Raw genomic sequence first — 24,290 nt, forward strand, 5'->3', positions numbered from 1 at the left:
AAACAAATGTAATGTCTCTCCATCACTCCATCAACCATCACTGATTGGTGGAAACTTCAAACTAGACCTCAAGCAGTTTGGACTGTGTGTCTCTCCACTCTTCCTCCAGACTCTGATCCCTTGATTTACTTTAAATGAAATGTAAAATGTACTGATGATCAGTGATGGTTTGGAGAGACATGTCATCTGCTGGTGTTGATCCACTGTGTTTTATTATCAAGTCTAAAGTCAGTGCAGTTTTGTTTTCCCACAAAATCTTACAGCACTTCCTGCTTCCCTCTGCTACTGACAACTTTCTGTTTTTGTGTTGTTGTTTTTTTACTGCAGCGGTAGTGATGAAGATGACGACGATGAAGTGCCTCCACTCTCAGCCATTTACCCCCTGAGCAGGTATGAAGATGCTGGAGTTGTGGCCAGTATGAACGGAATCCACGCACAGCTGAACGGAGGGGGAGAGAACATGGCTCTCAAAGATGAGGTGGGTCTTCTAACAAAAACAGCTTACTCTGATTTAGCAATTAGAGTTATTTTAACAATACCACGGATATCATAGCAACCACCACAGATATCATAGCAACACCTTAGCAACCACTTAGCAACACTAAAGCAACCATGACAGATACCATAGCCCCCCCTTGCAACTACCTGACAGCACCTTAGCAACTACTAACCTGAGCAAATACCTGACAGCACCTTAGCAACTACTAACCTGAGCAAATACCTGACAGCACCTTAGCAACTTCTAACCTGAGCAAATACCTGGCAGCACCTTAGCAACCACCTAGCAAACACTTAACAATACTAGCAATACAATAGAAACCAACACAGGTACTATAGCGAGTACCTTACCAAGTACCTTAGGAACTACTGTAGCAACCACCTGGCAACACCTTGGCAACACAATAGCACCCATCATAGATACCAAAGCAATACCTAGCAACCACCTGACAGCATCTTACGCAGCCACTTAGTAACACGCCCGCAACCACCACATATGCCATAGCAACACCTTAGCAACTACCTGGCAGCCCCTTAGCAATTATTTACCAACACCATAGCGACCACCACAGATACCATAGCAACTACCTTAGCAACCACCTGGCAGCATCTTAGCAGCCACCTAGTAACACCATAGCAACCCACAGATGGCATAGCAACACCTTAGCAACCATTTAACAACCCCATAGCAACCACCTAGCAACGTCATAGCAACCACCACAGATATTATTGCAACTACTTTTGCAACCACCTAGCAACAACATAGCAGCCACCTAGTAACACCATAGCAACCCCCACAGATGGCATAGCAACACCTTAGCAACCATTTAACAACCCCATAGCAAGCACCTAGCAACGTCATAGCAACCACCACAGATATTAATGCAACTACTTTTGCAACCACCTAGCAACAACATAGCAGCCACCTAGTAACACCATAGCAACCCCCACAGATGGCATAGCAACACCTTAGCAACCATTTAACAACCCCATAGCAAGCACCTAGCAACGTCATAGCAACCACCACAGATATTAATGCAACTACTTTTGCAACCACCTGGCTGCATCTTAGCAGCCACCTAGTAACACCATAGCAACCCCCACAGATGGCATAGCAACACCTTAGCAACCATTTAACAACCCTATAGCAAGCACCTAGCAACGTCATAGCAACGACCACAGATATTATTGCAACTACTTTTGCAACCACCTAGCAACATCATAGCAACCACCACAGATACTATAGCAACTACCTTAACAACACCATAGCAACACCTTAGCAACCACCATGTATACAATCGCTACACCTTAGCAACCACCTATAAACCACTTAGCACCATCATACTGTGACATGGGATACCTTGGTGATCAGTGTAAGCAATGTTCTAGTTTACAATAGTCTGTCTTTATATATTCTGTCAGTGTAATTAAAGTGGTTTATTTTGTATTTTTTTATTATCATTACACAGTAGATGTAGTTTAATCCTGAGTTAGTTCATTCTGAATCTCAGTGAAGGTCTAATGGATTAATTGATTGATGTGAATTGATATTTTCTCCTCAGTCTCCGAGGGGGAGCAGCAGCAGCTCCTCAGAGGGGGATGATGAGGAGGGGGAGGGGGAGCGTGTGGGTCAGTCTCTGGGCCAGCAGGGGGAGCTCTCTCGGAGCAAAACTGACAGTCCTCCTCCATCGTACCCGCACACACAGGTATACCACCATCACATCATTCCTGCCAACATTTTACATTTATATATATATATATATATATATATCTGTATGTAGTAGCGTTTATTTAGCGTAACTTTATTTCGATTTCTAACAGGCAGTCATAATAATAAATATAATATTATATCTTGATAATATTAATAACAGTAATGATGATAGTACAATCAGGATTACTATTGTTTTATCATAATAATCTAATTTTACAACAGCTAACATTTAATTGTAATCACACTGTCATAAAGAGACGTAAAACAAAAAGTTCCCACTTTCATATTGTAATCACTGTAATTACGTAAATAAAAATGTAATTATATTTTTTTATTTGTGTAATTACGCAGTTGTTTCTCAATTACTATAGCAGATATGTGTAATTATTAAAATACTATTTAGTTGTATTTTTACAATACTGTATACAATTATTTGAGTGTTATTATTAGGGGTGGGAATCGTTTACTATCTCACGATTCGATTCGATTCCGATTTTGGGGGCCACGATTCGATTCAAAATCGATTTTTGATTCAAAACGATTTGAATTATAAAAATTTCTGCTTCTGGCTTATGAATCGTATTGAAAAAAAACCCTCCATAATATACACTGGTCCTGGAGCAAGTAATGTGTTACAAAAACAATAAAATGTGCAGGAATGTGGGTCCTCAGTGACAGAGAAATCACTGGGATATCACAATGACGTTAATGAACAATAAATAAATAATAAATAACACTGCTTTATTACCAGGCTACTAGCGGTGGTGTGTAGGTGACGCTGCTGGGCTGATGTGATGATAGCAGTGGAGCGCTAAAGTTCAGGAGCAGCTGCTGATTAACTAGTTAATTTAAGGTGGTTGTATTTCTTCAGAAAGGGGGCAGGAGGTGGAGAAATTAATTCATATTGTCCATTCCTTAATTCCTCTGTGATGAGGAGCTGAAATTAGCTCTGATTAGCTTATTGTTATTTTTCCGTTCCGCCTTAAATGCTGCAGCCCGCTGCCACCTGTAGCGTTATTTAAGGTGGAACTGGAAAGTTAGCTAGTTAGCTAGCTAACAGTTACTGAAACTAACTACTAGCGATCTTTTTTATGCTTGTTATGAAGCATTCTGCCATAAAACATTGAAACTACACGTTAATCTAAGGTAATATAGTGCTTGTTCTGCCATCTTACCGGTGATTCTCAAACACCTACGCTCTGTGTGTGTCTGGAAGATCTCCGTTTGAAGGGACAAGCCCTATCCCCAGGGTTGCCAGGTCCAACAAAAATACCCAGCCCAAAATCAGTCTAAAACCCGCCCCTCAGAATCGATTTTGGGACATTTTAAATCGATTCTGAATCGTAGTAAATGAGAATCAAGATTCTTATGTGAATCGATTTTTTGGCACACCTCTAGTTATTATGCTGTTATGGCTTTTGAGATGTATGTTTTCTGATATTTTAGTCAAAACTAAAGCTGATATTGCATGTGTATATGTAATCTAATCCATCTGGTACAGTATATATTTTATGTATATATAAATCTAACATTTATATCTAATGTAATATTTACATTGGTGTTGCTTGGGTTAATAATATGGGTTATTATTGCATATTATTACCTCATCTTTAATCTGGGTTATTCATTACTGCTTCTCCTTGTGTATGTTGTGTGTGTGTGTGTGTGTTTTGTGTGTGTGTTTCAGGTAGAGCAGGTGCAGCACCCGTGCGAGTGTCACGTGTGTAATCAGGGCAGTGGTGACGGCAGCACGGCGGGACTGGGCACGGCTGCTCTTCCTCCCGGCCGCCTGCACACGAGCTCTCACCAGTTCTTCTCTGAGAAAACTGCGGCCCACCCGGCACTGCACCTCTACCCCCACATACACGGCCACCTGCCCCTGCACAACCTGTCCCAACTGCCCCGCCCACTGCTGCCCACACTGTACTCCAGCCATCCCCTCACCCACAACAAGGTCAGATACACACTCACATGGAGATAAACATATATTAATCATGCAGCAATGCATGTACACATACACGCACACAATATTGACTTCAATACTGATATATTAAAATAATACATTGGCCCAAAAAGTGCTTTCTTTGATCTGGATATAAAGTATTTATTTAAAAATACTCTAAAACAGCTCGTATTCTAGATAATGGTCATTATTAATATTTACTAATTTGATCTAATCAAATTTACACATTTATTTATACATTTATAATATTTATTTACTATATGTGATGAGGCTAGCATAGAATGCTCATCACCAGTAGCAGTGTAATGCGTACCTTTTATTATCTGTCTGTAATACTTACCTGTAATGGGATGGCTCACTTCGGGGGGTAGGCCGTAGGGCCCACGGCTTATTCTGCTTGGGGGGGGGGAGTCCAGGAATCCTATTTTGAAAGCATAAGCTTGTAAGTGTACATATTTAAGTTTAACCGGTTTATAATGTTATCAGCTGATTTTTTAAAAAAAGAAACTCACTTTGACCCACCTAAATGGGTTAGCTCACCTTGAGGATGGTTTGGTCCACATAGGGGGTGGGGCGAGACCCATAAGAAGGGCGGGAAAGGGGTTGTTGGGGGGCTCTGAGGTACTCACCTGTTGCTGCAGCAGAAGCACAGATCATTGAGTTAGAGCTGTGAGAAATGTAGCCTACTGCTTTTAGTCAGGCAACCATTTAATCCGTTTTGTTTTTGTATATACTGTTTTTTTTTTATATATATATATTTTTTTTGCACGTGTAAATAAAAGTTTCACTGCATGGATTGGATCTGCTGCTTCAGCTTGGTTCCTGTTCCCATACACCCACTGCTGGTCTGCACTACCCGGTGACTTCGTGTCTCCCTACACGGGAGTTCGGCGAGCATCGTCACACTATAATATATTATAATTTAATGTAGTTTAATTTGTCTCACACACACACATACACATGCTCTTCTGGCAACGTTTATAGAGATGTGGATTTCATTTTCCAGCAGGATTTGGCACACTGCCAACACTGCCAAAAGTACCAATTATCTTAATTATAATATTATTTTCCGAGACACTGGTTTTTGGGCCTATTTGTGTCTTGTGGTTTTAAAAAAAATGGCAAAACTACTTTTTAAAATTAATTTAATAAAATAAAAAATAACATAAACATATTTGAAAGTCCGAGCAGATAAACCAGCAAAGCACAATATTGTTTGGTTTGGATTATTCAGTCTTATTTTACTTATTTGGTCATAATTATTTTTTTTTTACCCTTTTTGGTTTGAATAATTTAGTTTGTAAATATTTTGGTGCATCCTTACTTTATAGTCAGTGGTTTTGGGGAAAAAAGTGAACATTTTATATATTTCAAAGTTCAGTTTCTGAATATATTTTAGTATATCTTAGCCCCTGTTATGTTGTAAAAAGATGTAATTTTGTCATTTGTCATTGTAATATCTGGAAGAACTTATCACCAAAAACCTTGTGAAAGTAGATTGCTTTTTGTCACCTGTCACCAAATAATCAGCTAACTTTTTTTTTCTTTTTCAAGATTTCTGAAAAACACAAAAAAGCAAAACAACTAACAAAAAATCCTAATTCAAAATGTTGAAATAATTGTTTAAAAAGACAGAATACACTTTATATTCTTAACATTTTAACAGCCACACATTGTGGAGCCTTTTTTAACTTTATGGACAAACAAACAAAAAAATAACAATAAACTAAAAAAAAAAAAAAAAATAAAAAAAAAAATATATATATATATATATATATATATATATATATATATATATATATATATATATATATATATATATATATATATGTTTAGCCTATGGACTTTTTAATTAATATTAAGTAATTTACATTATAGTTATCTTGGGGACGAGCTCTGGATGATGGAGATTAGTTAAGTGAAGGAGCCTAGTCTTAGAAAGCTATTAAAATTTCCTAAATCACATTTTATTTTGATTTATTCATAATAAATAAGCTTAAGTCACACTCAGGACATAGACTTTTATCCTAAAAAGGTAGATTCAAGTGATCTAATCAGCTAAGGGTGTAAAAAGTCAGTTTTGGCCAAAAAAATATATATATTTTGTTAATATAGTTGCATTATCCTTTCCTCAACAACAGGGGGTGTACTGCATCAGCGTTACAGCCCACTGCAGTGCTCACTTCTCTGAAACAGGGCTTAAACTCACACACACACTATTTCACTTCTGACTGGGCAGGTCCCTTTCTCTGTTTCTGTTCATCGATTCCTTATTTCATTAAAATGTCTCTTTCTCGAAATGAATTTGATAAAAATCCATGACTTATGCTAATGCTTTTGATCTGTGCTCGGCATCCAGAGATTACTGTTCTGTAATTCTGTCTTTATTCTTCTTAAACTGTATTATTGCAGTAATTTATTATTGTTTAGTCTCTTGTATTAATACTTATTATTCGATCATTCTGAAATGAAATGCCAAAAGTCATGGGACAGAGACTAGTGTTGTATCCCATGACCTTTTCTTTGTTCCATAGAAGATATAGATTTATGCCACATATTTTCCAGCCCTAACTCAAAATATTAAATATTTTTTTGGTGTAAAACATGTGATTTATTGTCCAGCAATGACCGTTTTACCAGAACTATTGCTCTGCTTGTGTCTGTAAGTTTGCCTTAACTAATTCATGCCTTAACCCTTTGAACCCCAGCCTATTTTTAGTGGGGGTTTTTTTTCTCCATTTCTGTCAGTTCCACTTTCACTTGTTATAACACAGTTATGTTAGGAGGTAGCCACATGTTATTACTATTTTGCTTTATAGCAGAAGTAATCACACCTTATAATGTCATAATTTGAGATATAAATGGAATTTACCATGTTTTGATAAAAATGTTAATTTTTTTTTTTTTTTTACGTATTTTTGAATGTACAGACTTAATGCATTTAATGCACACAAGAGTTTTCTTTTCAATAAAAGTTAGATTAGAGTGTATAATAGTTAAAAGTATAAGTATTTTATTGATAATTCATTACATGAGCAGCACCAGGCGGATTTATTCTTATTGATATTCCCACCTCTAGCATGCAGATTGCTAAGACCTTGACAGTCATAGCAGCTAAAGAGGTTGAATCATTTATTCAGGGCCAATATGGCCAATATTATTACCTAATGAAAGTGATTTAGTACACTGGATATTAACTACCAGCTGCTTATAATGAAACAATAAAGCATGGAAATATGAACAAAATGGAAATCAACCCAAATTCTGCAGGTTTGAAAATAGACATAAAAATGTTTATTATTTTATTCATTGTAATTTAACAGTTGCAGATTTACTTATTTATATATATATATATATGTATGTTTTATGAAACACTTACAATTATGCCTTTTCAGGATTGTTCCTTATCAAACATAAAAGCTATTTATTTAATGCTTAAATAGAAATCTTCAAGATTTAGTGGTGTAATGTCAGGCAGACAGTTGACGAAAGTCCTGGCCTCTATTATTTTCTGTGTTGTAGAATCTCCAGCTGTAATTAATATGTTTTCTTCTTGTTGATCTTATTTATGTTTATTTGTATGTATTGCAGACTCTTCCTCCAGCCCCAACGTCTAACCATGGTGGTGGGAAGCTGCAGCAGCAGCAGGTGTTCAGCCCGGCTCTACCGGAACACGTTTATCAGAGTTGTTTCGGTGGAACGGGAGACTGGAACGGCTTTCTGCCCTGCCCCTCGCTCAAGTTCGAGAACCTGTGGGACACGCACATGATGAAAAACTGGAACCCCAGTGTGCTGCTGCAGGAGCCGCTACCTGGTGACTTTCCTTTATTACTCCATCACTGAGTTTAACAGGTTTAAAGTGCATGTAAACAAACAGTACCATAAACACATGGGATTATTATTTAGCAAACAAAAAAAGTGTTCAACAAACCAGAATATGTTTTATATCTTACTCCAATTTTTTTATTGCATTTTTAGAACCACAGGAACTTATATTGTACTTATATAACAGTGAAACATTTATCCAATGACAACAATTGGTGTTCGAAATCCCACAACCACTCCCAAACCCCTAGAAGAGGTCTTTACCCCAATATCGAACCTCCCCCTCCTAGAAATAAATACGATTAGCAAAAAGTTAGTGTAATATCTATATAATAGAAAAAAGGTGATGAGGAAATAAAGAAGATAAAAACTTTTACCAAAAAATATAAGTAAATAAATAAAAATAACTATAATGAAAATAACTAATAATAGCAAGAGAAAAAAAGAGAAAATAAGTGGGTGAAAACTATCTCACATTTCACTTCTAAGCATCACTGTCTTCTTCAGATTCACAAAATTTCAATTAGCCTAATAGAATATGTTATATATTTAAGCTTTGCAAATCTTGGCTGGATTTCCTCAGTCAGTTTTATGAGGTAGAGTCATCTGGAATTCAGGCTTTCAGTTAGCAGCTGTGCTGAACTCATCAAGAGTTAATGACTTGAATTTCTTGTCTCTTAATGTGTTTGAGAGCATCAGTTGTAAAGTAGTGAAGAGGTAGAGTTACAGGTATACAGTGAATAGTGAATATTTATAGAGTAATGTTTTAATCCATATTATGAAAAGCAACAACTACACAACTAAGTAAAAAAAAAATTACAGAACTTTAAGAAATGAAGGCCAGTCAATCTGAAAAGAAGAATTTTAAGAATTTTAAAAGTATCCTCAAGTTCAGTTGCAAAAAAGACACATTATGATGATGAAATTGGCACTCATCAGGATCACCCCAGGAAAGTAGATCTTAGATTCTCAAGAAAATAGTCTGTGCGTCTCTTTTTTTAATGCTATTTCTATTTTATATAAAGCTTAGGCATGATAATCACCATACAGCAAAATAACAAATCAAACTGTGTTTAAAAAGAAAAGAAAAGTTGCACAAGTTAGAATGTTATAATCACGTCAGCTTCTCTGCTCGTCCGCATTACGCACTTGACTTGCACTTTTTTTTTTTGCATGTAAATTGTTATTAGTGTGCAGTGTGTAGCCTTATTGCAGTTTGTGTCTTTTGCATTTAGGCTATATGCTTAAAGTAAAACAGAAAGTGATTTATATTTTAAAGCATTGTTAATTATATAAGAGTTGATAAAAGTGATCGTAAATTATATTATTGTTCTTGGTCTATTTCGGTTTAATTTTGGTTTAGGCTATATGCTTAAAATAAAAAAAAGTTTGTTCAGAAAGTATTTTATATTTTTAAATATTGTTAATTATATTAGAGTAGACGGGGAGATCGGTTCTTAATAAATGTTTTTTTATTAAATAATAGCTCTATGCTTCTTCAGTGTTGCAATTTTAATTAACATCATTCTGAGCAGATTTTACTCATTTAAACAGCCTGAAAATGTTTTGAAAAAGCTCAGTTTTAATGGTCTACTTACTAAAAAAATTGCCTGGGCTGTATTTTTTGTACCCGATGTAATCTCTTCAGGAAAGCAAGAGCTGTTAATTAACTAACATAATTAACATAGTAGACAAAAGTAATTGCAAATTATGTTATTGTTCTTGGTCTATTTCAGTTTAATTTTGGTTTAAGCTATATGCTTAAAAATACTTTGTTAAGGAAGTATTTTATATTTTTAAACATTGTTAATTATATATTAGGAGTAGATAGGGAGATCGGTTCTTAATAAATGTGTTTCTTAAAAAATAGGTCTATGCTTCTTCAGTGTTGCAATGTTAATTAACATCATTCTGAACAGATTTCGCTCATTCAAACAGCCTCAAAATGTTTTTAAAAAGCTCAGTTTTAATGCTCTGCTTACTAAATAAGAAATGTCTGGTTTAAATCGGGCTCAGGCTCATAAAGACAGTTTATGGAGCGGATCGGGCTGGATTTTTTGACCCGATCTAAGCTCTACAGGAAAGGAAGAGCAAGAGTTTCTCTGTTGTACAGGATATGTTCACCAGAGTTACCAGCCTCAGAAACAACAAGTTAACAGCTCCTCAGATAAGAGCATCTAAATGCTTTACAGGGTATTTTTTTGGTTTGTTTAACACTTTTAAGTTACTACATGACTCATAATATGTTCCTTCATAGTCTGGATCACTTCACTATTCGTTTATAATGTAAAAAAATAGAATAATCTCTGAATAAGAAAGATATTGTCCAAGCTTTTAACTTGTACTGTACATCCCTTCTTCTCTTACCAAGGTGACATGCTAGGTCCGCCTCTCCCCGACGTGCCCCTCCTCTCCTCAGGCTTAGACCCCGCCTCCCCCTCCTCCTCTCTCCCCGCCCCCGACGGCAAGGAGAAGAAGAACGGCTCTAAGAAGAAGTGTCTATTCAACTACCAAGATGCCTTCATGGAGGCCAGCGAAGTCGTGATGGTCACTTCCTCGGCCATTTCCTCCGTCTCCAGTACCGCCACCACTGTCCAGTCAAGTAATAATCACATCCACGTTTCATCTAAAAGACCCACCTCGCTAGGTAAAGAGGGTAGCCGGACGCCGTGGGGTCACTAGCGGCCGGAGTCAAGGCCAGCTGTTCGTGTCGTGTGGTTTTTTTTTTTATGATTTGCTGTGATTATTAGGGGTGTAAAACGCATTGATAGTGGTATATCCATCAGAAAGAGGTTGACTTAAAGTTATAAGTTCAAAAGTTAGTTTAATTTATTTTTTAGTAAAATAATACAGTAAAGCAGTATGTGTATTTGCCCAAACTTCCATTATACAGTCAATCAATTGATTAATCAATCAACCTTTATTTTGACTTGGAAGTACATTGAGGGCAACCCTCATTTTCAGTGTATTCGAGCATTTACAAATACAGGGATTGACATGACAAAGAAAATAATAACTACATTTAATCATTTTAAAATAACAGTAAATATAAGATAAAAATAGATAAAAATATAATTAAAGTAATAAAATAAATAATAATAATAATAATAATAAAACTTGGTTTAGTTGATAAGAAATTAAGATCAAAAGAAGATAAGGTTAATAAAACAAAAAAGTTGAGATAAGATTAAGATGAATAACATAAAAAAATACAATAATAAATGAGCTAAAAACTGTAAAAAAAAAGTAATAATAAAAAAGACAATCAAATTAAGTTAAAAAGCAATAGTACAAAACTATATATAAATAAAATTAAATAAGGAAATAAATAAAAAGAACTAATAAGAACTGAAATGAAAAGTAAAACAGGTTGTAGGCTGTATAGTAAATTCCAGCTCACTGCTGCTCTGTAGCTAAATACAGATTTTCCTAGTTCAGTAAAAACTCAGTACTGTTGGTTTGGGGGTTAGATGGGTTAAGTTTTTTTTTTAATGTACAAACGCTTACCATTTTTGTTGAATCTTACAGGAGAAATTAGATGTAAAATGAATAGTCCACCTCTGGACTTCCCAGCATTATAAAATACAGCGCTGATGCTCCAACAGGCTGACAATGCAGGTAATAGGGGCATAGAATTGCCCATGTAAGGAAATTATTATTTTTTTTATTTATTTCAAATTTTTATTAAATTTTTTGCCCAATTTAACACCATGAGGGTGAAGACTAGCACATACCTTCTCTGATACATGTGAAGTCAGACTCTGCTGCTGATGCATCATTGCTGAGTAGCATCACAACGCTTGGAGGAAAGAGCAGCGAGTCGGTTCTGATACATCAGCTCACAGATGCAGCCTTGTGCTGATCCATATCACCCTAGGAGTGATGAGGGGAAAGAGCGCCATCTACTGTACCCACCCAGAGAGAGCAAGACCAATTGCGCTCTCTGGGCTCCGGCAGCTGATGTCAAGCTGCATGATCGGGATTCAAACCAAAGATCTCCCGATCAGAGTGGCAGCACTTTAGACTGCTGGACCACTCAGAGCCCAGAACAATTTTTTTTTACACCACTAAAAGTTTGTTAATGGTGTAAAAATAGCCATTTTTTTGCATGGGCAGCTCTATGCCCCTATCGCTAGCATTGTAAGCCAGTTAGGAGCATCGGCTAAAAGCGCTGTATTTTAGAATTGTTTACTATAACACACTATTACAAGTCCATTTCACACTGGATTTCTCCTTTAATATTGGTGTTATCTGCTTTCTGCCTTTTTATTATTATGGAGATTTAGATTTTGCCTCTCAGTGATTTTAAAAAGTCGTATTAATTTCAGATTAATTAGCAGATGCCCTGGATACGATGCAGAGCACTAAAGCAAGGCTTTAAAACTTGTAATCTTGTGATTAAAAAAAAAATGAATTTAGAGATTTACACCCTTAATAATAATAACCATAGTAATCAGATATTTAAATTCTTTGTAATAATAAATGATATAGATCTAGATATTTGTCAATGTTTTTTCTTACATCTCTCGTGTTGTTTCTTCTCTTTAGGTGAAGTATTTCACAATATAGTAAAAGAGGACCATATACAACCCAGCCCTGTTGCCCCTAGGAATAGCCCCACCGGTCTGGCCTCCTTACCCCCTCTAAACGGCCCCAGTCACCCCCCTGCCCCAAACACGCACCTACCCAGCATGGGCTCTCAGCCCTTCCCAAAGACTGTAACTCCAGCCCCAGGCTTCTTAGAGGCCCACCAAGGTCTGTGCCTGTCCGCCGGGGAGCAGCCCCCTGCTCCAGCTGAAGGTCCAATCAGTGGACCCAACAGTGTATGCAGGTCAGTCAGGGTTGCCAGTTAATGGCAAAATAGTACTGGAAATATAACGTTTGTGAAGATTTTTATACTTTTACAGGGTTTGTGTGATTTAACTTTATCATCTATTTATTATTGTTTGTTTATTTTTGCCTGATGCATCCAGAGCATTATTGTCTATACTAGTGCATCTCAGAAAATAAGACTATTAATGAAAAGTCACTTTATTTCAGTAATTAATTTCAAAACGTGAAACTCATATGTTATAGTCATATGAAAAAGTTTGGGCACCCCTATTAATCTTAATCATTTTTAGTTCTAAATATTTGGGTGTTTGCAACAGCCATTTCAGTTTGATATATCTAATAACTGATCGACAGTAATATTTCAGGATTGAAATGAGGTTTATTGTACTAACAGAAAATGTGCAATATGCATTAAACCAAAATTTGACCGGTGCAAAAGTATGGGCACCCTTATCATTTTATTGATTTGAATACTCCTAACTACTTTTTACTGACTTACTGAAGCACAGAATTGGTTGAACTTCATAGCCAGGTGTATCCAATCATGAGAAAAGGTATTTAAGGTGGCCAATTGCAAGTTGTTCTCCTATTTGAATCTCCTCTGAAGAGTGGCATCATGGGCTCATCAAAACAACTCTCAAATGATCTAAAAACAAAGATTGTTCAACATAGTTGTTCAGGGAAAGGATACAAAAAATTGTCTCAGAGATTTAACCTGTCAGTTTCCACTGTGAGGAACATAGTAAGGAAATGGAAGAGCACAGGGACAGTTCTTGTTAAGCCCAGAAGTGGCAGGCCAAGAAAAATATCAGAAAGGCAGAGAAGAAGAATGGTGAGAACAGTCAAGGACAATCCACAGACCACCTCCAAAGAGCTGCAGCATCATCTTGCTGCAGATGGGGTCACTGTGCATCGGTCAACAATACAGCGCACTTTACACAAGGAGAAGCTGTATGGGAGAGTGATGCGAAAGAAGCCATTTCTGCAAGCACACCACAAACAGAGTCGCCTGAGGTGTGCTTTTTTTGCATACCTCAGGCGACTCTGTTTGTGGCATGCTGAAATGGCTGTTGCAAACACCCAAATATTTAGAACTAAAAATGAGTAAGATTAATAGGGGTGCCCAAACTCATTTATTTTATTGTCGACATATTGTCTAATGTTAATGAGCTCTTTTTAAGTGTCAATATCAAAATTCATATAAAAATTATGTCACGCTTATGTATTGTATAATATGACAATAGTGTAATTGTTAGTGGTTGGAATTGGTTAGTGAGTGACACAGTGATTGTGGTGACCATGGTGGCATCTCTGTGGTGCTGCTCATAAGAGGCGTGGACCTGTTTTTCTCTGTTAAGCTGCTTTGTGAAAACTTTTGTTGTGAAAAGCACTATAGAAATGGAGTGGAATTGAATTGACATGGTTTGTTTTGCAGTGATCCAGACTGTGAGGGTCATCGCTGCGAAGGGGGCGGGGCCTATGAGCACCAGGCGTATGAAGGTGAGGAGAGTCCGGATGAGGACAGCTGCTCTGAACATAGCTCCTCCACCTCCACCTCCACCAATCAGAAGGAAGGAAAATACTGTGACTGCTGCTACTGTGAATTCTTCGGCCATGGAGGGGTGAGGGAACTCGCTGGTCTACTCTTCTTTTAGCTGCACTATTCGTTTTATATTTACATTTATTTTCTTAGACTTTATTATTTATTTTTTTTTTACTTTGTGCAAGACTAGTACATGCCTAAAGATATTTAAGATATTTTGTGTATTTCAATGCATTCAGCTACTTTAAGGTGCTTTCACAACAACCTTGTTTGTTTGGAACTTTTCTGACTTTTTGTTAGTTTGGGTCTGAACCACGCGTTTACACAATTCTGTTAGAAATCAGCACAACACCTGAAAGAAAAACAACTCAAAGCAGAACTCATAACTGACATTCTACAAACCAGTTAATATGAAATGTAGAGAAACTTCACCCACATACAGGGTTCCCACAGGTCCTTGCAAAGTCTTCAAATGTCTTAAATTAAAAAGGGGTAATTAAGGTCTTAAATGGTAAAATTTACTGTAAATTTGCTGTAAACAAACCTAATGTATCATATTTTTCGCACTGTAAGGCACACCGGATTATAAGGCACTTAGCGCGCAAAAATTACAGTACATACCTAACCCTGCGTTCACACTGGAACGCGACGAGTCGCTTGTGTCGCCCAGCGTTTGTCGCTTGTAGGCGTGTCAAGCTCAACGCGCGTGTTTATCATGGTCCAGCCTCCGACAAGAAAAAAGGCACAAAAAAGCAATCGCTTGGCCACTTTATTCTCCAGCTATAACTCCCAAACTTGCTGGACTGTTGGGCGTTTCTGTGATTTAACTGCGCTGGAAACGCAGCCGTTCCTGCAGATCGACATGGGTCCACCTCGTTTAACAGAATTAACCGGGAAAGAAACTAAAAATTCAGAGAGCAGGAGCTTGAGGACGTCGAACCGCCTTGCTTGTGATTGGTCCAAAGAAAAGCTAGGAGCCAATCGGGTTAGAATGTCGCTTCACCGTGTCATAACTCATTTGCATAAAGTTGAGAAAAATTAATCTCTGTGTCGCTCTGTCGCTCTGTTGCTTTGTCGCCTCTCGCGTGTCGCGCCGACAAATCGCGCCCTGCCATAGGAAATGAACGGTCGCCTGTCGCTTTGTCGCTTTCCAGTGTGAACGCAGGGTAAGACTTTCAGGTGAGCTATTCTCCATTACAATTTTTAGTTCGTACATCATTTCAGTTTTTTTTTTTTTCTCCCCCTCCATAAACGATGACACCATTCAAAGTGATGCACAGTGATTTCCTTTACGTTCATTTTTTTTTTTTTTTTTTACAAAATTATTATATTTTTTTATTATTTTAGTTTTTTTTATTATTTTTTAAACAAATAATAAGCACCACCTTACATGCAGTTTTTATATATTAAACAAGGTGTAAACATAACCTTGTATTCCAATTAAGAAAAATGTGATAATAATAATAATGTGATAAAATTTGATAATCGCTGCCAAATAAAAGAGTTATTTTATTAGTACAGGTTTCTTGCTGAAGCAACTGTCTATCTACTGAGATTCTCTCTGTAGCTTTTTGAAAATGGCATTAAAACTGTAATACGATCAAAATAATAATCAAATTAATTTAATTACTCTCCCAGCACTGGAGCACATGTACAAATACTTTTGTCCTTATATTGTATTTACAGTATATGTAATATTATCACCTTAAAGAATGACTGATTAATCCTGCATGTGTATGTTCTGATGATGTGTAGCCCCCCGCGGCCCCCACCAGCAGGAACTATGCAGAGATGCGGGAGAAGCTCCGGCTGCGGCTCACCAAAAGGAAGGAGGAGCAGCAGCCAAAGAAGGAGGAGCTGGTGCTGGAGAGGGACGGGGTGGAGGACCACCGCAAGGTGGAGGACCTACTGCAGTTCATCAACAGTGCTGATAACAAACCGGTCAGCAGCGCCAAAGCAGCCAAACGGGCCCGGCACAAACAGAAGAAGGTAAAGTGATCCGGCCTGTTGTTGAGATGAGTTGGGGGATGTGGCATCGGAACGGGTAATTCTCTGCACAGTTAAAATAGAAAATGCATCCATTACATCAAATGTATGTTTAATTACATCATATAATTAGGTTTTCATTTATATACCTATAGACAACAAGCACACACCAAAAAGGATTTATATGTAATTAGAGTGATTAATATATGTGTGTGGATGAGCATTATCCTGCTGAAAAATTCCAGAGGGAAGCACTGCTATGGGAGGCAACACACATCACTGAGCTGTTAGTGTCCCTCACATTAATACTAGGGCTGCAACTAATGACTAATTTAGTATTTGACTTGTCCATTTGTACTTTCTACTGGTAAATACAGCTAAACATTTAGGCCCCAAGACCAATTTTGCAGAACATTTTTATAGTTTTATAGTATAGACGTACGTATGTTACACAAAAAATTACAAAGTATATTATAGGAAACATGCTGGATGTTAGTTTCAGGAGATTCACTTTTTTTTTTTCCCAAGGAGCTACCACCCTGAAATGATTTTGTCCTTCTGTAGGGTAGCAGGGGAGGTCCTTTTTCTAATGTCTAATGTCTAATCAAACCGCACCTATTCTCATTTACATATCTGCCCATGAGTGTATGTTAGATTCTTTGCTTGAAACATTGTTGAAGGCAAAGCTACATGCACACTTCACTAAACTAAACAGTTTATTAAAATACCACTAGGCCTGTCATGATAATTACATTATCAATTTACTGTACAATAAATGGACATTACCTTAATAATGTTTAATAATGGGTATATTCAAATGCATATAATAGACAATATTTGTTGTTTACATATATGTCAGTGAAAAGTAGGGATGTAACGGTAGAGAAAATTCACAGTTCTGTTCACACCTCGGTATAAACCACAAGATTCGGTATGTTTTCGGTATGTTTTCGGTACGGTTGGTGGAAAAAATAAAGAGACTGGACATTCTGTATAGCCTCACCTTTACTAACTCCATAATAACATTGAATCTTCATTCTAATCATGTTTAGTTTATGGGATGAAATGCTGTAACAGGGCTCAAGCTCTTTTTATAATGATGTTTGAAAGCAGGATTCTGTCCTACTGTCATCATGAGAGGATTCATCTCTTTTTTCATAAACATATATTGAGAGATAGAGATCGAGATAGAGAGAGCAAGAGAGAGGGCGAGGGTGAGGGAGAGTCTTCTATAGGCTGTGTACTGTGTATTCAGCGTGCATTTAAGCGAACAGAACCGTGACCCCCATACCGCCAATCATGCAATACCAGAGCAATGTTTTAATAACTGTGACTCCGTACACAGTGTGGACTACAGCAGGTGAAGAAAAAAGTAAATATTTCCTTTAATTAATCCTATGATTTATTACAAATGTTGTTGTTTTTAAAACAGTATAATTGCTTTGTTATGCTACATTGTTAATTAAAATAAACAGTAATATAATTTCTGGGATAACATATCTTCAATATATCATGTTTTCATACAACCAACAATGTTCTGTTAGAAATTTTTTTAAGAGAAATTCTGCTTCTGGAGAATTTTGCAGAAATTGAAAGTTCAGCAATACTGGCTTTTCATTGAACTGCAATCTAATGAATATGTTTTATCTGTGTGTGTGCTTCGTGATTTTTAGATGGAGGAGAAAGCACGTCTGGAGGCGGAGGCGCGGGAGCGGGAGATGCAGCAGCAGCTGCTGGAGGAGCAGCGGAGGCGGCGGGAGGAAGAGGAGGAGGCGCTGAAGCAGGAGCTGCTGCGGCTCAAGGAGATGCGGCAACTCCGCGCGGCCAAGAAGAAGAAGAAGGAACACAAGTCCAAAGAAGCTGCAGCTACGACGGCTACTGCCAAGCCCGACACACCCTCCCACCCTGCACCCACCACGACCCCCATCCCCACCACTAACAACCCCCAGCCGCTTCGCCAGACCGCACAGAACGTTCTAGAGAACATGCAGAACGGCAAGACGCAGCTGCTGCACGGCCTCATCCACCTCGCCCCCAAGGAGCCTCGCCTGGAGCCGGAGACGCAGACCCCGGCCAAGAACAGCCAATCACCGCAGCAAAGCCCAAAGAGCAGCAAGGAGAAACCCACCGAGCCCACGGCTCTCACCAACGGCACGTCGCCTCACCCAGAGCCCACAAACAACAGGGCCAAATCCAGACAGCAGCCTAACACCACCTGCAAATCAATCAACGGAGAGCCCATTAAGAAGCCACTGGAGCCCCCCAGAGCTCCAGAGCCCGCTCCCAAAGCGGCCAGCATGAACGGAGTTCACCCAGAATTCAGGCCCAGGCCTGCTGAGGAGCAGCACTCTGAAGCCAAGAAGGAGGAGAGGAATCATGGGAGGAAGCAGCAGAACGGAGTGAAGGAGGAGAGAAATTCCCCCGTAATCGAGCCCCCGTTCATCGAAGCCCCCCAGCAGAACGGTAAAGCCGCGCCGGCCGAGTCGCCCCAGCCCAAAGGCAAGGCCAAGAAGAACAAGAAGAAGAAAGCAGATAAGATGAATAATTCTATAGGTAAACACTGGTATAAGGCATATTGCATATATGGATCTGTAGACCCCATTTAAACCTTGGGTTCACTACACGACTTTTAGGAAATTAATATATATCGCACGCTGTCTTGCGTCCGGACCGATTAGGAGCTGAGTCAGTGCCGAGCACTTAAAACTCAAGCATAACAGTAAAACAACAGTAATCGCTAAACCCTTTAATCAGGCATTTAAATGGCTTTTTAAAAGGTAAATAAGAGCGTTTTTCTGGAAATAAAAGCATGAATTCAGCTGTAACTGGAAATATCTGCGCAGCAAAACTGTGCTGCACTGAGGTGCACAGCTTTCGACACGTGCCCACGTTTACAAGCATGTGTCCAACCATGTGGATGGAGGCCATGTGGTTAACTCGAGTTTACTCCTGCGATGTGACTATCGTGCATGCACACATTGCAATGACTTTGCTTAAACAATATATCGTGCAGCCCTAATCTGGAAAGCATCATCACTGCAGAACAGTGTGTGAATGCATGTGGGGTTGATCTCACCTTATTTACAGAATGTAGAGTGTTGGGTTAGTTCTGGAAATAAAACTATACTTTTTTTTTTTTTTTTACTTTTAAAATGTATTTAGCTTCTACAGCTCTATTCCCATCACTTTAACAATTGAAATACATTCATTAAATGTTTAACATTCCATAAAACTACTTCTGACACGATTTTTAGAACAAAAGTTTATAATCCAAGTTATAAAATTGTTGTACTATTTGTGACCTCAGGATTTTAACCCTAAAATATTAAGTCATGTTTCTCTTAATACAGTAATGAAGCTGCAACTTTAGCAGCCTTATATATAAATTCTACCAGTCAGGTATTAAGGAGCAGGAAAGCCACTCTGCTGAAATACAATATTATAAGGGTGAGTTTTCAGTGAAGTTTCTCCAGCACTAAGGCTGGGAGCAGCAGTTTTAGCATTAGCTGCTAACCGCAGCGCTAGCTCTTTCGCTGATCATATGTGAGTATATAAGGCTGTAGTCTGTGTATTTACTGTGTTAAAACAAGCTATATAGGACGAACCGCTAGCTGATAGAGCCCTGGGTTACTGGAACACTCAGGGTTCCTCAGTGTAGCGCTATCTGGTGACATTTTTGCCCTGTTAGCACTGCAGTTAGCGGCTAATGCTAATGCTTCTGCACCCAGCCTTAGTGCTGGAGAAACTTCACTTAAAACTCACCTTTAGACAAAATAATGGAAATCTAAGCTTACTGTAAATAAACTAAAGTGCTTTACTCACCCAAATAATTTTTTGGAGAAAAATATATGTATGTCTTGATATCAGTATTTTCTCCTGAATATATATATATATATATATATATATATATATATATATATATATATATATATATATATATATATATATAGTCTATACATCGGCAGACTAGAGCCAGCAAGCAAAGATATAGCCAGACTTAGAACAGGGAGTAAAATCATGTAGTGTAACCCGGGTTTATATATAACTCATTTACTCTTTTGTTGACTAGTAAACAGAGTGAATGGGGCAGTTCAGTTTTGTTTTCAGTTCTTTAAGGTATTCTTTGTAAAATATCCCCTCCTACTCTTTACCCTCCCACACACAAAACACACACACAAACACACACACTTCTTTTTTCCTTTTTGGACAATGTAATAACCAAACAACCTACCTTTTTTCTTCTGTGTATTTTTTTTTTTTTTTTTTTTTTTTTTTTACACTTCTGAGGAACGCCTAAAATTACCGGTCAAAAGTTTTAGAACACCCACGTTTTTCCAGTTTTTATAGACATTTTAAGCACAGTAAGGTCACTGGACTTTGTGCCAATTCACGGTACTCACTGAACTTAAAGGGTAACTGTCTCAAATTTTCAGAGCAGGCTTTCTACTAAATTTTTGGAGCATTGCTGTGAGGATTTGATTGCGTTCATTGACAGGTGCATCAGTTAGGGAGGTCAGGATGTTGAATGGTGATTATCACCCCACTTTACCCCACTCTCCAAACCATCACTGGTCATCAGTAAATTTTACATTTCATTTGTAAATCAAGGGAGCAGAGTCTGGAAAGAAACACTGTTCAAGCTGCTTGAGGTCTAGTGTGAAGTTTCCACCAATCAGTGATGGTTTGGAGAGACATGTCATCTGCTGGTGTTGATCCACTGTGTTTTATTATCAAGTCTAAAGTCAGTGCAGTTTAGTTTTCTCGCAAAATCTTACAGCACTTCATGCTTCTCTCTGCTACTGACAACTTTTATAGAGATGTGGATTTCATTTTCCAGCAGGACTTGGCACACTGCCCACACTGCCAAAAGTACCAATTGGTCTTATATAATATTCTAATTTTCTGAGACACTGATGTTTGGCTTTTTAATCGGCTATAAGGCCTAATCATAAAAAAGTAAGAAATAAACACTTATAATGGATTGCTCTGTGTGTAATACATATTTATAATGAGTGTCACATTTTAAACTGAATTAATAAAATGTGGTAACATTCTTGATTTTACCAAACTGAAAACCTCTGGAATATAATCAAGAGGAAGATAGATGATCACAAGCCATCAAACCAAACTGAACTGCTTGAATTTCTGCACCAGGAGTAAAGCAGCATAAAGTTATCCAAAAGCAGTGTGTAAGACTGGTGGAGGAGAACATGATGCCAAGATGCATGAAAACTGTGATTAAAAAACAGGATTATTCCACCAAATACTGATTTCTGAACTCTTAAAGGTTTATGAATATGAACATGTTTTCTTTGCATTATTTGAGGTCTGAAAGCCCTGCTTCTTTTTTGTTATTTCAGCCATTTCTCATTTTCTGCAAATAATTGCTCTAAATGACAATATTTTTATTTTGAATTTGGGAGAAATGTTGTCCGTAGTTTATAGAATAAAAGAAAAATGTTCATTTTACTCAAACATAAACCTATAAATAGCAAAATCAGAGAAACTGATTCAGAAACTAAAGTCAACTGTAGTCTAATCTCTTTCATGTGTGTATTTTGTTTTAGACGACGTGTTCTTGCCTAAAGACATCGATCTGGACAGCGTTGAAATGGACGAGACCGAGCGCGAGGTGGAATATTTCAAAAGGTGCTTTTTTTTTTTTTGTCCCAGTTCACTTTTTTTTTATCTCTAAACTCTTTGTTTATTCATTTACTGTTGTGTGTTTTCCACAGGTCTTTCTTTCCTCTTTCTTTTCGTAACTGTATGTTCTCTGTTTGTTCTGCCGCAGGTTCTGCTTGGACTCTGCCCGACAGACACGGCAGAGGCTCTCCATCAACTGGTCCAACTTTAGCTTGAAAAAGGCCACGTATGCTGCCCACTGAACTGGGGCTTCCCTTGAAGAGACTGGCAGGAATCAATCAGCAATTTCCCTTTCTCTCTCTCTCTCTCTCCCTCACTCTCCCTCTCCTTCTCTCTCCCTCTCTCCCTCTTTCACCAGGCTGACTGCTGACCCAGTGCTGCTATGCTCCTCCAGCTGCTCCTCTGGCCTCCATTACCCACGCTGCCTTGCCTCGTCCTCGTTGCTGTGCGGTTCCTACGGAGAACCCGAACTCGGCTTAAACTTCTGCAGTACTTAGGGAGGAAAAAAAGAACAACAAAGACAGGAAAACATCATGAAATGTTCCTCAAACGTTTTTGTTTCCTTTTATTTCCTCCTTTTTAAGAAAAAAAAAAGTTTTGGCGTGTGCTTTTCTCGTCTGCAAATCGGGAATTTCTCTCCAGCGTTCGGCCGCACTCTGGGATTCTCCTGGCCTTCCCAGTGCTCAAAAAGCTCAAGAAGCTTAACGCGTGTTCGGAAGAAGAAAACAAAGAAAGCCTCATGAGAAAAAAAAAAGAGATAAAAAGAGATAACTGAAATTGTTCAAAAGTGAAAAAGAGAAAAATGTTTTATTCCCAGTAATTGTGGCTTCGGACACTCTTTCTCTATCTCTCTCTCTCTCTCTCTCTCTCTATCTGTCTCTCTCTCTCTCTCTTTTAGCATTGCACTTCATTACAGTTAGACTCGACTCGACGCGACGGGAACGGGAATAGTCCGCTTCAGCTCCCTCCCTCCTCCCACCGGCCGCTTGGTCCGCACCACCAAGCCGATGGCGAATACTTGACCGATATTGTTCTCATTGGGTTTCTCAGTTCCATTTAACAATCGTTCAGTACAAAAAAAGTGTTAAAGTTACAGTTTTGTTTTTTTCTTTTTGTTTTTTTTTTTTTTGTTCTTTTGTTTTTTTTCCTTTTCTGTTTTTTTTTTTTTCTCAACTTGTAGCCAGCTTATATCAGAATACTTTCAGAATCAAATTGAAAGAAAAGAACAATACTCACACTATCAATCTGTTATAGAGTGTATATTGTATTAACACTGAAGCCTGACTGGCTACTTTTTAACATATTGTTAAGTAATATTAAAATCTTGTCTTTCTTTTTTGAAAGATGGAAATACAGTAGAATGGCAGGAGCACGTGTCTGGTGTGTTTATTTCACTCTCTCAGCAGATTATTTAGTTTTTGTTGTGTCTCAGAAAAAAATAAGTAAATCCCATCAATATGAGGTGAAACATGCTGGTTAAATTTAGAATATGAAAGCGAAACGGCGTTTAGAGGGCGTCTCAGATCCTTAAAAAATAGGCTAAAATTCATTTATAAAGGTGTCTTTCGCTAAAATCCACTTGTTCTTGTTCTTTGTAAAGTACAGTAGGTCTCTTTGAGTATATGCTGCTGCACATGGAACTCTTCATCAGCCTCCATTGTGTGCAGTAGCTAGGAAAAGAAAAACGTGATTTAGAAAAACGATCAAGAGTCGGTCAGGAAATGCACCCTGTCTACGTCAACCGTAAAAATTAGTATTCATGGCCCCGCCCACCTCGTCTCGGGACCATCCACAGACAGAGCTGAAGCTGAGCAGCGACAGTTTTGTCAGATAGGCGGAGCTAACAGCGCTAGAAACAGCATGCAGTTCATTCCTGTGTTATTTGTGCGAATAACACATCAGTGTTACAGTATATGCCTTACCCAGTAATTCAGAGTAGTTAAGGAAGTTAGGAACAGTTAAGAAAGGGTTAGAATTTGTCTACAGTTCTGTTTATACTAGCTAAAAGTAAAAAATCCACCCCGGGGTTTTGTTCCAACTGCTTGGGAGGCTCTGCTGCGGCTCAGCCCACAAAACCCTGGGGTGGATTTTTATTTTCTGGACCTGGACTACCCACCTCTGTGTGTAAGTAACTATAGGTTTAAATAGGATCTCCGGTGGATTCTGTGTTTTACAGAAACTCTTGAGACTGGAATTGTCACTGGATGAACTGCACTTAGCAGGGCATTATTACACATGTTGTAAAGTATGCTAAATGGCATTGCAAAGACTGTTATTTGTGTAAAAAT

The 24,290-nt window shown here is 38.1% G+C and overlaps 1 protein-coding gene across 2 annotated transcripts in view; it reads left to right on the plus strand.

The window, feature by feature from the left end:
• The window catches only part of fam193a (family with sequence similarity 193 member A), a 56,074-nt gene extending 32,703 nt beyond the window's left edge, over positions 1–23,371 (plus strand). The window contains exons 13-23 of one of the 2 annotated variants that reach the window (XM_049481374.1): positions 328–478; positions 2,061–2,204; positions 3,897–4,163; positions 7,764–7,986; positions 10,369–10,644; positions 12,546–12,828; positions 14,266–14,452; positions 16,129–16,362; positions 18,033–18,912; positions 21,927–22,008; positions 22,151–23,371. In XM_049481374.1, the coding sequence (XP_049337331.1) occupies positions 328–478; positions 2,061–2,204; positions 3,897–4,163; positions 7,764–7,986; positions 10,369–10,644; positions 12,546–12,828; positions 14,266–14,452; positions 16,129–16,362; positions 18,033–18,912; positions 21,927–22,008; positions 22,151–22,244 (2,821 nt within the window). In that variant the 3' untranslated portion in view covers positions 22,245–23,371. The remainder of the gene's footprint in view (positions 1–327; positions 479–2,060; positions 2,205–3,896; positions 4,164–7,763; positions 7,987–10,368; positions 10,645–12,545; positions 12,829–14,265; positions 14,453–16,128; positions 16,363–18,032; positions 18,913–21,926; positions 22,009–22,150) is intronic. The other variant, XM_022684433.2, reaches the window with a different exon arrangement.
• The last annotated feature ends 919 nt before the right edge of the window (positions 23,372–24,290 follow it).

Source organism: Astyanax mexicanus, chromosome 7, assembly GCF_023375975.1.
Source record: "Astyanax mexicanus isolate ESR-SI-001 chromosome 7, AstMex3_surface, whole genome shotgun sequence".
Lineage (NCBI taxonomy): Eukaryota > Metazoa > Chordata > Actinopteri > Characiformes > Acestrorhamphidae > Astyanax > Astyanax mexicanus.